This window comes from Nerophis ophidion, linkage group LG12 (genome assembly GCF_033978795.1).
Source record: "Nerophis ophidion isolate RoL-2023_Sa linkage group LG12, RoL_Noph_v1.0, whole genome shotgun sequence".
Classification (NCBI taxonomy): Eukaryota; Metazoa; Chordata; class Actinopteri; order Syngnathiformes; family Syngnathidae; genus Nerophis; species Nerophis ophidion.
The window spans coordinates 57,617,357-57,632,788 of NC_084622.1; the positions used below are offsets into that span (position 1 = coordinate 57,617,357).

General features: G+C 39.1%; 1 protein-coding gene across 1 annotated transcript in view; it reads right to left on the minus strand.

Moving 5' to 3' along the window:
* Positions 1-3,848: 3,848 nt before the first annotated feature.
* uri1 (URI1 prefoldin like chaperone) overlaps positions 3,849-15,432 on the minus strand; it is a 33,048-nt gene continuing 21,464 nt past the window's right edge. The window contains exons 10-11 of the mRNA XM_061917842.1: positions 14,039-14,285; positions 3,849-4,327 (exon numbers count right to left, since the gene is read on the minus strand). Of these exons, the coding sequence (XP_061773826.1) occupies positions 4,139-4,327; positions 14,039-14,285 (436 nt within the window). The 3' untranslated portion in view covers positions 3,849-4,138. The remainder of the gene's footprint in view (positions 4,328-14,038; positions 14,286-15,432) is intronic.

Sequence of the window (15,432 nt, forward strand, 5' to 3'; positions counted from 1 at the left end):
TAAACGGGGACAGCAGGTCCATTCTATGTGTCATACTTGATCATTTCGCGATATTGCCATATTTTTGCTGAAAGGATTTAGTAGAGAACATCGACGATCAAGTTTATAACTATTGGTCGCAAATAAAAAAGCCCTGCCTTTACCGGAAGTAGCAGACGATGACGTCACCGGTGTGAGGGCTCCTCACATCCTCACATTGGTTATAATGGGAGCCTCCAGCAGCAGGAGCTATTGGGACCGAGAAAGCGACAAATTCCCCATTAATATATATATATATATATATACATACATATACATATATATATATATATATATATATATACATATATATATATATATATATATATATATATATATATATATATATATATATATATATATATACAGTACACACACACACACACATATACCTGAATAAACACATATATACACACATATACATATATATTATATACATATATATATCTACACACACATATACCTATGTATACACACATATATATATATATATATATATACATACTAACATATACAAATATGTATATATATATATTATGTGTATGTACATATATATATGTGAGTATATATGTAGATTTATGTCTGTATATGTGTGTATATGTACTGTATATATGTATGTATATGTATGCATATGTGAGTATATATGGATGTGTTGAAGTATTATTCAATAAATACATATACAGTATATATATATACTGTATGTGTGTATATGTATATATGTATGTATATGTGAGTATATATATATATATATATATGTGTGTATATATGTATGTATATATATGTGTGTATATTTGTATATGTATATATTTGTATATGTGTGTATGTGTATACACGTGTATATGTATATATATATATATATATATATGACCCATCAATCCAGCTAGTTGTATGTAAAGCAGTTTTAAAATATATACTTAAGTACAATGATTCTAAAACTGCGATACATGTACCACCAGTGGTACACGGGCTCCATCTAGTGGTATATTAAATAATCACTTCATTAAAGCACATTTTATTTTCCTATATTCAAATACAGTGGTACTATTCAAACTGGTTGTAATGTTACAGTGTCCTCAAATAGTAAAAGTACTCATTAAATAAAACCTCTGCCTCGTTTTTAGTGACTGCGTATGCCTACTACGCTACTGTATTTTAATGTTTTGGATGCTACTTGGAGAGCAAGTTTGAGAACCACTAGTATATGAATTATTGAATTTGATATAACTCTTTTCTGACTCAGAGAGTTATGCATACTTCAATATTTGGTACTATGTGCTCGATTAGGCAGATATGCAGTACTTGCCTGCTTTTTAATGCTCTCTTCTTTTGCGGGTTCACCTGTCTGGATAACAATTCCTGTACGAACCTGTCATCGGGCAACATTTTAAAATCCTCCTTAATCCCTGCAATGTAGATTTTGTAGCGTCTCATCCCAGTTTATGTGCGGAGTTTCTTTGAAAAGTAGTTCTGCTCTGTTGGAGCACACACCTTTCGCAGATGAACCTCCATTAAGACCATTGATCTGTGTCTCACCAGCCCAACGCCAGCATGTTAAGCGCGGCCTAATCTGTCTCATGCTACCTGGATTTTCATATTGGAGGAATAATCCAAGGGTCCGAGTCACCTCAGATTCTGTTTTTAAAAGCTCCTTATCAGAGACCCGCACTCCCGGCGTTCAAACTAAAAAGGCAATGATAGCCTTTCAAGCTCACAAGCAACGGATTTAATCAAAGCAGCTTGGGCGAAAATGAAGTTCAAGTGCGTGTGAGTTCCATAATCATGTCGGGAAAACAAAAAGTGACTTCAGTCCACACCCATATTAGGGTCATGTCTGTGGAATTCTCCCCCTTGAAGACCCCGTGACTACCGAAACGGTTAAAAAAAGATAGCGGTCGGTGCCGTTAAGCAATACCAAATATCCAGCCGGTTACGCAACAATGAACCAAAGTCAACCTTGAAGGATTAAAACAACAATGCGGATTAGGTTAATTTGGGAATTGTGAAACTTAATCTCAGAAATAACAAGCGATCATACTGGAAGTCTTTATTTCTTAAGTCATATGATCATTTTGTTAAGGCTGAATCAATTCACAGAGAGATATCCGAGTGCAAAGGTCAGCAACCCATTCAAAAATGTATGGAAATAGGAAAAAAAATAGGGTGAAAAACATGTTTTTTTGTAATATGATATCTGGAGGAGGACAAACACGACACAAACCTTCCTATTTGTAAGAAAGCCCTCTGTTTAACACCTTTGTGTTTATGCTTCACTGATGAGAGTATTTGGCGAGCGTCGTTTTGTCCTACTAATTTCAGCGGCCCTTGAACTCACCGCTGTGTGGACTGTGACTCAAGTGAAGAAAATTATATTTATATAGCGCTTTTTCTCTCGTTACTCAAAATGCTTTACATACTGAAACCTATATCTAATTTGTTTCATTTAAACCATTGTGGGTGGCACTGGGAGCAGATGGGTAAAGTGTCTTGCCCAAGGACACAACGGCAGAAGCAGGGATCGAACCTGCAACCCTCAAGTTGCTGGCACGGCCACTCTACCAACCGAGCTATACCGCCCCACTCAACAGTTTGTTTACATGTGTCACTTTCTCAAACGCTGCTACAGATAGATGTTTTTGATGCCACTCCTTCTTTGTCCACCAAATGTTGTATACTGTGCGCGAATGCACACGGGTGAGCTTTGTTGATGTTATCAACTTGTTGGAGTGCTAATCAGACATATCTGCTCAGTGCATGACTGCAATTTCCTTTACTTATGTCCTCTGTGTATTTAATTTATACTTGCATGTCTCATTACATATTATCTTGATGTAATATTCACTGCATTTCTGATAGTTTGTGTGCCATGTTGTTCCAGACCACAGCAAACGTTAATAAATCCATTAGGTTTCCTTTAACTTGGACACACACATCTATACCTTTCATTTCCAGGAGTTATCTCAACCTCTTAAAGGTTTCACTGATGTTTCCCAATGTTGTAAAAATGTGTCGACTAAATATTACATTTCAACATTTCTGCCAACAAAGTTTTGCGTCAGTCTGCGAAACATATTCATTTTGATAGTAGGCTAATATAGCTAATCAGTTACTTATATCATGTGTTGTCTTCATTATATGGGGTGGCATAGCTGGGTTGGTAGAGTGGCCGTGCCAGCAACTTGAGGGTTCCAGGTTCGATTCTCTCCTCCACTATCCTAGTCACTGCTGTTGTGTCCTTGGGCAAGACCCTTTACCCACCTGCTCCCAGTGCCATCCACACTGGTTTAAATGTAACTTAAGACATTGGGTTTCACTCTGTAAAGCGCTTTAAGTCATTAGAGAAAAGCGCTATTTAAATATAATTTACTTCACACTTCATTATAACACTTTTCACAGGCTAATATAGCTAATATAGACCCTTACATCGTATGTCACCATAATTATAACACTTATATAAGTTTTTTAATTTTTTTGTGGCTCCAGACAGACTTTTTTTGTATAATTGCTCCAATATGGCTCTTTCAACATTTTGGGTTGCCGACCCCTGTCCTAGCGGTCTTTCAATTGTTGCTGCTGTCATAGTATTTATTAATATCTTGTTGAATAATATGGTTTCATGTAAAGTTTGCTCGCAATTCTGTCGTCGACCAGTGCAGACAGGAGAAACAATTATTAGTAATGACAATATCAGACCATAACCATTTACACTGGGAGCAAAACTGACAAGCTATTACTATGCGGCGTAACATCAATTTAGTTCCTGACAAACACTTTGAACCCAGCAAGGACCCAGCCAGGTACACTGAAAGATAATTCCTACTAAAAAGAATGACTTGTATGCAAAATCATTTATTTTCCTTTTCCTTCCTTCCTCGTCTCATCACAATAATAAAGCTTTAAGAACATTCATTAAGGAGCTTCAAATGAGTTGTTTGGTTGACATGATGGCAAGCTACACTGAGATTACAGTCCGACAACACCGTCAATAGCAAAAAAAGAGGAACCAAATCATTAGCTCGCCTTTATACTAACCTAAACCGTATATATCTGTAGCCCATGATTGCTAAAGGATGTAAAGAAAAGGAGAAGATGCTGACTGTCGGGGAGCAAAACACACCCGGTGTCATTTCTGCTGCATCCTGGCAGCTTTGAACTTTGACACCCGTTTAACAGGTTGAGGAGGGGGCGACGCGTCGGGCGCCGCCTCCTCCTGTTTCCACTCCGGGATGGTTGGAAGGGCGGGCGGTGCGATGGTCAGATGGGGAACAGCCAAGGGCATTGGCTCTTTTTCCACGACAGTACCTGAGAAGGCCTGGACGACAAAGACAGATGAAAGAAAAGAAAAAGCATGGCATTAATTTAAGAATTCCTTATCCTATATTTGGCAATGTTATTTCCAACTTTCATGCTCATGCTCCAAATAAAAAAATTTTGGGCCGAAATTCTTTGATATTGTTAAAAGGAGTGTCCCGATCAGACAAGCAAACAAACCACTATCGGATGATATCAGCTTACATCTAAAAATCCTGTCGCCTGGATTCTTGTTACGTGTGCAAAGCTGGACAGCTCTTTTCTGTTATTTTAGTCATTTACAAAAGCTAAACATGGTTGGGTATAGTCTACTAGGGCGGTGGTTCTCAACCTTTTTTCAGTGATGTACCCCCTGTGAACATTTTTTTTAATTCAAGTCCCCCGTAATTAGAGCAAAGCATTTTCGGTTGAAAAAAAGAGATAAAGAAGTAAAATACAGCACTATGTCATCAGTTTCTGATTTATTCAATTGTATAACAGTGCAAAATATTGCTCATTTGTAGTGGTCTTTCTTGAACTATTTGAAAAAAAAAGATATAAAAATAACTAAAAACTTGTTGAGAAATAAACAAGTGATTCAATTATAAATAAAGATTTCTACACATAGAAGTAATCATCAACTTAAAGTGCCCTCTTTGGGGATTGTAATAGAGATCCATCTGGATTCATGACATTAATTATAAACATTTCTCCACAGAAAAATAAATCTTTAACATCAGTATTTATGGAACATGTCCATAAAAAAATCTAGCTGTCAACACTGAATATTGGATTGTTGTATTTCTTTTCACAGTTTATGAACTTGTGTTCATATTTTGTTGAAGTATTGTATGTTTAAAATGGATTTTTGAATTGTTTCTATTTTTAGAATATGTTTTTAAAATCTCACATACCCCCTGGCGTTCTGTCAAGTACTCCCAGGGGTGCGCGTACCCCCATTTGAGAACCACTGTACTAAGGGTTAGCAGCTACACAACAGCTAAGCACACAAGCTTGACATACATGATAAGTGTCCTTAATTGAACAACACTTCATTCTAAAACATCCATCCATTTTCTACCGCTTATTCCCTTTTGGGGTCACAGCGGGTGCTGGGGCCTATCTCAGCTGCATTCGGGCGGAAGGCGGGGTACACCCTGAACAAGTCACCCCCTCATCGCAGGGCCAACACAGATAGACAGACAACATTCACACTCACATTCACACACTAGGGCCAATTTAGTGTTGCCAATCAACCTATCCCCAGGTGCATGTTTTTGGAGGTGGGAGGAGGGACGGAACCCACGCAGTCACGGGGGGAACATGCAAACTCCACACAGAAAGATCCTGCGCCCGTGATTGAACTCACAACTACTCAGGATCTTCGTATTGTGAGGCACATGCACTAACCCCAGTCCCCAACACAATATTTATATCTAATAATTATAGTTGCATATTACTTAAGTCTGTAAGGCAGAAGCGTATTAGAAAGTATCCAGTGACAAACGTGTCTGCATCAGAGCACTAATTTAATGCGTTATTGTGGATTCTTGCAAATACCACTCAATTTCAAATTAAAGACAGCACATGTCCACCATTGACAGTTACAGGCTTCGTAAAACCTTTTCCATGGGCAAATTCAAGCACTTTTTAAGGACTTTCAAGATCAATTTTTCTGTTTTTCCAGTACCCTTCAAAAGGCGAAAACCAGCATGAATCAATTCATAGCCTTGTTGTCTGAGGTCACCAAATGCTGTCTGTAGGAAAAATAGGGAAAATCTGCTAAAACCTAAGCCTAAAATTGAACCAGCAGTCATCATTAACTGAATAGGGCGTAGAAAATGAAGCAGTGTTTCTGTAGACTATTCAATGTCATTGGTGTTTGCAAACGTTGTTTACTTGTTTGTTTGTATCATCATCATTCATGTATACTGTGCATCTACTGTGCATTTTTTTTTAATTCTTATTGTAATATTTCTCTATTTTGTTTCCATTTAAACCCCCATTTTTTACTTTTTTTAAAAATTGATCTCAACTCTGTACACTGCTGCTGGAATTTTAATTTTCCTGAAGGAACTCTCCTGAAGGAATCAATAAAGTACTATCTATCTATCTATCTATCTATCATTCCTTACAAAAAATAACATTTATTATTGTTTACTTGTTTGTTTATATCATAATTCATGCATGCATCATGTTCATTAAAACGAAAACTTCCCGGCATGATGTACTGATGGACCACTGTCCTCTTGGGGGCGACACACACGGCTCTGGCATGAAAACAACCTAATGTAAGGGCTCGTGCAAAGCCAACAGATCAAGCATGTTTGTTTGATTGATTGATTTGAATTTGTATTACTAAATTGCACAGTACGGTACATATTCCGTACAATTGACCGATAAACGGTAACACCCGAATAAGTTTTTCAACTTGTTTAAAGTCGGGGTCATTTTTAAGGAAACTTATTCAATTTTTTTCCATTTTATAATTAACCTACTGAGTCCAACTGCCGATAAATATGATGTACAATTCCAAGCGTTTACCAGCACTTCACCCAAAATTCAAGCATTTTTCAAACCTTAAAAACACAACATTCAAATCCAAGCATTTAAGGTTTTTAAGCACCCGTACGAACCCTGAGTTAATAATAAATAGGTTAGTGTTTTTCCATACCTACCATTGTACTCTGAGTAATTTCACTCGATCAAACCTTTTTTAACATTCCACATGAGAAAATAATAAAATGATGTACCATGATTTGTGCTGATATCGTATCGGATCAATATTGGTATTGGCCAGTACTCAAGGCTCTAGGATCAGTATCATATCGGAAGTAAAAAAGTTGTATCGGGACACCCGTAATAGTCTATCTAGGACAGGGGTGCCCATTACGTCGATCGCGAGCTACCAGTCGACCGCGGGGGGTGTGTCAGTCGATCTCCAGCCAGGCTTTAAAAAAAAATAGACCTAAAAATTAGTGATCATCAATCTTCACCAAGACGTCACTTAAATGACATTCACGGTACCGGAGGGTCTTGTGACATGACGCTGGCTGCTGCAAGATCATTATTATGAAAATATGACCGAGAGGAAGGCGAGAAACACTTTTTATTTCAACAGACTCTCGCGCCGTACCTTCCGTCAAAACTCTAAAGGCCGACTGCACATTTCCTATCTTCACAATAAAAGCCCTGCTTCATGCTGCCTGCGCTAACTAAATACAGAGTCTCGGAAAACTGGTGTGCACAAGCGATCCCTCAGAAAGCACAAGTGATGTGCACGCCAGCTTTCCGAGACTCTTATTTTGTTAGCGCAGGCAGCATGAAGCAGGGCTTTTATTGTGAAGATAGGAAATGTGCAGTCGGCCTTGAGAGTTTTGACGGAAGGGACGGCGCGAAAGTCTGTTGAAATAAAAAGTGTTTCTCGCCTTCCTCTCTGTCATTTTTTCATAATAATGAACTGGCAGCAGCCAGCGTCATCTCACAAGACCCTCGGGTGCCGTGAATGTCAATCAAGCAAGCTACGGAATTTGCCGCCAATGTTTTTCTTGTAAAGTGTATGGAAGCTGGATGAATTAGATCCCAAAAACCAACCACTTTCATGTGGTATTGTACAGAAAAGACAACTTTTTTTCTCCTCCATTTGAAAATGTGGGCGTTATCATCATTACTGTCTGATTTCAATCAATGCAAGTCATCAGAATCAGGTAATACACCAACTTATATTCTTGTCTTTGTGAAAGAAATACATCTATATGTGTTACACATGCTTGTATTATCATTAAACACATTTAACTTGTTTACAAAAATGTCTCTTTCATAAATAAATAAATATAAATGATATATATAAATGAGGTAGATCCCCTCGAGTTGGTCAATTGAAAAGTAGCTCGCCTGCAGAAAAAGTGTGGGCACCCCTGATCTAGGAGATTTATTGCAAACTCTGCAAATAGGAAGTATTAGTTGTGAGTAAAGCTAAAAGTGGCTGATACCAAAAACTGTACCATTATAAAAGTACCAACTACAATGGTACAGATTTTGAAAAGGTTGTATTTGTCAATGTTTTACACACAAACACAAAAAATGGTCGGTACTCCACAGTGTTTCCCACAAGGATGCAATCGATTTGTGGTGTTGGGTGGGGTTGGTGAGTGGGGGTGGGTCATTGTCTACCTTGCTTAACTGGGTGCATTTAATATTTTTTGGGACCCCGTGTGGGACAAAAAGTGAGCAAAAAACGTAAAAGCAAGACAAATATATTTACAAATACAACAAAAATGTATTTAGTCCCCCTTGGAGAGACAAGCTGTCGAAAATGGATGGACAAACTTTTTAATATCACAAGCCAAACACCACAGCTCTTCGAGAACAGCAACACCTGTTTTCATGTTAGTTGTTGCAAACGTTCATGTTTTTAAAAAGTGTTCGACGACACCACCTTTTTTTAAAAACACAATCTAAAAGTGTCTGACAAAGTTGCTAAGTTGGCAGACTGGTGCTTGTGAAGTGTGTTTCTGCAGAGTTTCAATGCCATCTACTGTACAGAGTTGGAACGACAAGCTGCATTCACACAGTCCCGTTATAAAGTGATTGTGACGGAGGGGAAAAAAGATAGCGCTAACTGTATTTGTGGCTGACCAAATCCAGTGCGTGGCAAATTAGTGTTTTGTAAACACTCCACCTTACAACATTTTTCCATGTAGACTCTATAGACAAAAAGGTTTTAAATGAGAGTGTACATGGGAAATGTAAAGAGAGGGCAGGTTGGCCATTTTATTTTGGTGCATTTCTGTATAAAGTTTAGGATTAGTGTTTCAATCAGTCATCCAATCATCCATCCCATCCATCCATTTTCTACCGCTTATTCCCTTTTGGCGCCTATCTCAGCTACAATCGGGCGGAAGGCGGGGTACACCCTGGACAAGTCGCCACCTCATCGCAGGGCCAACACAGATAGACAGACAACATTCACACTCACATTCACACACTGGGCCAATTTAGTGTTGCCAATCAACCTATCCCCAGGTGCATGTCTTTGGAAGTGGGAGGAGCCTATCCCCAGGTGCATGTCTTTGGAGGTGGGAGGAGCCTATCCCCAGGTGCATGTCTTTGGAGGTGGGAGGAAGCCGGAGTACCCGGAGGGAACCCACGCATTCACGGGGAGAACATGCAAACTCCACACAGAAAGATCCCGAGCCTGGATTTGAACCCAGGACTGCAGGACCTTCGTATTGTGAGGCAGACGCACTAACCCCTCTGCCACCGTGAAGCCCGTCATCCATTCAATCAATCATAAATATTTGGGTGGTATGGCCTAAAATCTATATTGCAATATATATTGCACCCTCATGCAATAACAATATATAATCACTACATATTATTTGGTATTTAAAAAAAGTACCAATGATTGTCACACACGAACTAGGTGTAATGAGATTATCCTCTGCATTTGACCCATCAACCTCACTCCCTTGGAGGTGAGGGGAGCAGGGAGCAGCAGCGGTGGCTGCGCCCGTGAATACTTTTTGGTGATTTAACCCCCAATTCCAACCCTTGATACTGAGTGTCAAGCAGGGAGGTAATGGGTCCCATTTGGATAGTCTTTGGCATGACTCGGCCGGGGTTTGAACTCACGACCTATCAATCTCAGGGCGGACACATTAACCACTAGTGATAATAGAACTATTTCAAAACAGGTTAAAAAGGCTACTAAATGGGTGGTGACATATGCATCATTTCCAGATGTATTAATTTGTTAAAACTATTACTAATCTGTTTGTTAAAGGCCTACTGAAACCCACTACTACCGACCACGCAGTCTGATAGTTTATATATCGATGGAATCTTAACATTGCAACACATGCCAATACGGCCTTTTTAGTGCACTAAATTGCAATTTTAAATTTCGCGCGGAAGTATCATGCTAAAACGTCGTGGTATGATGACGTGTGCGCGTGACGTCACGCATTCTAGAGGACATTTTGTTCCAGCACCAATTCAATAGCAAGAAGTTACAGGGGCAGTATTGGTCAATACCAATATTTATAGAAATTTTCCGAATCATTGAATGATTACATTTTTGATCACAACTATATTCAGATAAAAAACACAGGATGGCAGTGCAACAATATCAAATACATATTTAAATTGTTTCCTACTATTGGCTTTGGTTTTTGCGCTTTAAACGCTCCTGTGTCCAGGGACTTACAGTATTTCCTGAGTTTATAAACAACATATGATAGTTTTTGATGATAAAAAATATCCGCCCTACCTATGTTTACATTCAAGAGCACTGCTTGTGGTTACCATATCTTTCTACAGTGTGTGGCATAGCATGTTAACTTTTCCTGGTCCTCCGTTGATAATGCTACTCGAAATAAACATACTTTATTTGCCGCAATGGAGACGAGGATATCCGACTTAGAAGTGGCATTGCATTTCGGGGGAACATTAGCCCATAGTGAGGACGCTACAATGCGTTGAGGACATGTTTGTTGGCCTGTTGCTGTCAAATTTGCGGGACACATAAAATATGTCATCAACATGCATTATCACGAAATAACAATAGTATTAAAAGCTCTATTGTTTGCCAAATTTACATCATTTATAGCGCATATAATCTATATCGCGCAACCATAGTTAGGATACAATACTTGTTTTCACTATTTTACAATCTACAGTAACCGACCAGGTCCAGTAGATGGTGCATTGTTGAAAAATAGCTCGTTTTAAGGCGTAGCCAAGTCGTGCATAAAGAGTCTAGCCAGCTGACGAAATAAACCAAAATAATACGTCTACATATAGTTCTAAAAATGCTCCAGGTAATAAACTTATAAGAAAACATGCTTTAATTTAATGGGCGTATTTGACCCATGCTGCTGCTACATTCATGCAGTGTTGACCAGCAGGCTCACAAACGTGTGCCTGACGGCGCAATAAACGTACAAAAATACACAGAACGACCACAATAATTGCCAACATCTTCATTAGCTTTGGACCAACAATCATAGAGAATTATGACTTTTTTGTGAAGTATGTCAACTGTGGTGGCTGCCTTCAATATATTTGTAATCATCGTATGTATCACTCTTTATGTTTTATTCTAACTAATCTTTCTTTTATGTAACATTCTGAGTGAATACCATCTTTCCTTGAATACCCGCCGGGGCGTAATCAATTTAAAACCTCTTCTCACTCCTGCGCTTAATCAAGGCATGTGGTAAAAGTAAGTAGGCGCTAATCATTTTAAAACCTTTTCTCACCCCTGCGCTTACCAATGGCATGCAATAAAAAATTGTGTGATGAAAAAAAAAAAAAAACTAATAAAAAATTATTCTGCGGCCGCGGCCCGGTGGTTAGGGACCACTGCTCTACAACACGTCCTCGCGGCCACCTTTACACTAGGCTATCTGCATGCCGGCCGGACGCATGCATTTCGCTGCTTCTCATACGAGATTGCAATGCATACTTGGTCAACAGCCATACCTTTTACACTGAAGGTTGTGATATAAACAACTTTAACACTCTTACTAATATGCATCACACTCTGTGAACCCACACCAAACACATTTCTGGAGAACATCGGCTCTGTAACACATTATAAACGCAACATAAGAATTACCCACAATGCCATGCATCCATGACTCTTGGCTATATTATACACGCGCCCCCAACCCCGCCCACTTCAACCGACGCATGGGAGGGGGGGGGGTTGGTGTTAGGGTGTGTATAATATAGCCAAGAGTCATAGATGCATGGCATTCTGGGTAAGTGTTATGTTGCGTTTATAATGTGTTACAGAGCCGATGTTCTCCCGAAATGTGTTTGGTGTGGGTTCACAGAGTGTGGCGCATATTAGTAAGAGTGTTAAAGTTGTTTTATATCACAACCATCAGTGTGATCTGTATGGCTGTGGAACAAGACCCCTGGTTTACACATAGTAAAAGCAAAATAAACTCACCCGCCATATTGAAAAAGACGACAGGGGAAGCGTCACTCGTGACGTCACGAATTTGAACCGGCGGTAAGAGTAAGCATGCGCTAATAAACTTGGTGAGCGAGTTTGACCCGGCAGTAATTCAAGGCAGGTGCATATTACATGCCCGGCGGCTATTCAAGGAAATAGGGTAAGTGTACTTTTGTAGTTATTTCCCCATATTTCTGCACATTAACTCAGATAGGTTAACACTGGCAAGCAGCAGAGAATTTGGAGAGATTTTTGGTCCAGAACAAATTTGCTTTATTCATTATTAATGTATTTCTTGCCACATTATGTTGTATATTCTTATATGAAATTTCTAGTTCATTTTCTCATCTAGTTTTACACTCACAATGTGGTTTATTTTACTCTTTCTCCAAATATTTGTATTTAAACTTATCTCCAACTTTTACCGAATAGCATTATTTTAGTTTTACTGAGATTCAAAGATTGTCTGTTTTTTTCAAACCATCTCTGAAATACATTAATTAATTAAGTCATCCCACCCCCCGGATTGTAAATAATGTAAATAATTCAATGTACATACTCTGATGATCAACTTGTGTGATGACTGTATTATGATGATAGTATATATTTGTACCATGAATTGATTTACGTGGACCCCGATTTAAAAAAGTTAAAAAACTTACCATTTAGTGGTCAATTATACGGAATATGTACTGAAGTGTGCAATCTACTAATAAAAGTTTCAATCAATCAGAATCAAAATAATTATTTGTAATAGCTTCTTATAGAACCTTTTTTTAACCAGATAAGAAACCCATTGAGATCAAGATCTCTTTCACAGGGGTGACCTGGCCCAGAGGTCAAGAGCACATGTCACAGAACATTTTTTAAAAAGTAATACGTTAATGCATACATTTTAAAATACATAAAAGAGAAATGTAAAACAATAAAGATTTACACCTTTTAAAAACACAGGCACTGTGCAAACGTCTCTCGCTGTCTGTACCTCAGAAAAGAACGAAAGGCTCCGAATGGAAGTAGTTAAATGAGTTTCACTTTCGTCTGCAATGCATTCTATGCCACAGGGGCAGCAATGCCAAAAGCTCTTTTGCCAAATTCAGTCCGTAACAGTTAAAACATACAAATTGTTAAAGCTTAATGCATAAGAGCTGCTTTTTCTTTGTAACAAAGTACACAAGTATGGAGGCATTCAACCTAAAAGAGCCTTATAAATTATAGTCAGCCAATGCGTGTATCTGCATTAATTCAATGAAAACAAGTCTGACTTATCTTCTTTGTGTTTTCTCCTTTTCAAAATGCCGATGTTGTGTCTTGTGTTTACCTCGCACAAGACATTGTAGTTGGTGACTCTCCAGTGTTTGACGGCAAACCTTCTCTTCCCATATTTGTCTTTTTTCCGGGTGGCGGGGAAAACGATATTGAGGATTTCCATAATTCATGCGGGTGGAGCAGCCCCATGCAGCACAACCGCACATTCTACAACTAACGAGGTAGCGCCGGAAACTCAAAGTTGTTAGCAATCTTGACTGATCATTGAGGAGATCGCCTGAAACCTGTTTGCCATACTCTCTCTATACACGACTGTGCTTTATGATGTAAATTACTGTAACCTACATGACTGCAATAGAACAGTGACTTCTTAATTTTAGATAAATCAATTGGAAGGTGACATTTACAGCGCTGTCAGCTTGCATCGTCTCCTTGTTGGTTGGTGAAAACGAGGCACGAAGACAATAGGAGTAAGAAACAAAGTCAGTGCGGTTTTACCTCAAATCGTCCGGTGGGATGCGTCGGCATTCCTGTAGGGCTGTCCTCCTCTGTAAGGCCGTCGCTGGCACTGTTGTCACTGGGCATGGCCTCATCGTGACCGAATCCACGGCACAGCATGCGTCGTTCTTCGATGTCGGCCGCGCTGCTTTCGCTTGTGTCACTGCACACGCTGTTCTCCCGGCTACGCGACTTCAGGATGGACTTTTTGGGGATGGGCGCGCCATTCCTTAAATCCACATACAGCCTTAAGGATGAAAACAAAAGTTAAACCTTAGAAATACCACAGGATGTACAAACCCCGTATCCATATGAGTTGGGAAATTGTGTTAGATGGAAATATAATACAATGATTTGCAAATCCTTTTCAACCCATAATCAAATGAATACACTACAAAGAAAACATATTTGATGTTCAAACTCATTAACTTTATTTTTTTTGCAAATAATAATTAACTTAGAATTTCATGGCTGCAACACGTGCCAAAGTAGTTGGGAAAGGGCATGTTCACCACTGTGTTACATCACCTTTTCTTTTGACAACACTCAATAAACGTTTGGGAACTGAGGAAACTTATTCTTGAAGCTTTGAAAGTGGAATCCTTTCCCATTCTTGTTTTATGTAGAGCTTCAGTCGTTCAACAGTCCGGGGTCTCCGCTGTCGTATTTTACGCTTCATAATGCGCCACACATTTTCAATGGGAGACAGGTCTGGACTGCAGGCGGGGCCGGACAGTACCGGCACTCTTTTTTTTACGAAGCCACGCTGTTGTTGCTAAAATAAGCAGGGGCATCCATGATAACGTTGCTTTGATGACAACATATGTTGTTCCAAAACTTGAATGGACCTTTCAGCATTAATGGTGCCATTACAGATGTGTAAGTTTTGAACTTTGTGCCTATAACAATCCGAATGGTTATTTTCCTCTTTGTTCTGGACGACACAACGTCCTCTGTTTCCAAATATAATTTGAAATGTGGACTCGTCAGACCACAGAACACTTTCACACTTTGCATCAGTCCATCTTAGGTGAGCTCGGCGGCGTTTCAGGACATTGTTGACAAATGGGTTTCGCTTTGCATAGTAGAGTTTTAACTTTCACTTACAGATGTAGCGACCAACTGTAGTTACGGACAGTGGTTTTATGAAGTGTTCCTGGGCCCACGTGGTGATATTCTTTACACACTGATGTCGGTTTTTGATGCAGTACCGCCTGAAGGATCAAAGGTCTGTAATATCCTCGCTTACGTGCAGTGATTTCTCCAGATTTTCTGAACTTTTTGATGATTTTACGGACCGTAGATGGCAAAATCCCTAAGTTCCTTGCAATAGCTCGTTGAGAAATGTTGTTCTAAAACTGTTCGACAATTTGCTTACAAAGTGGTGACCCTCA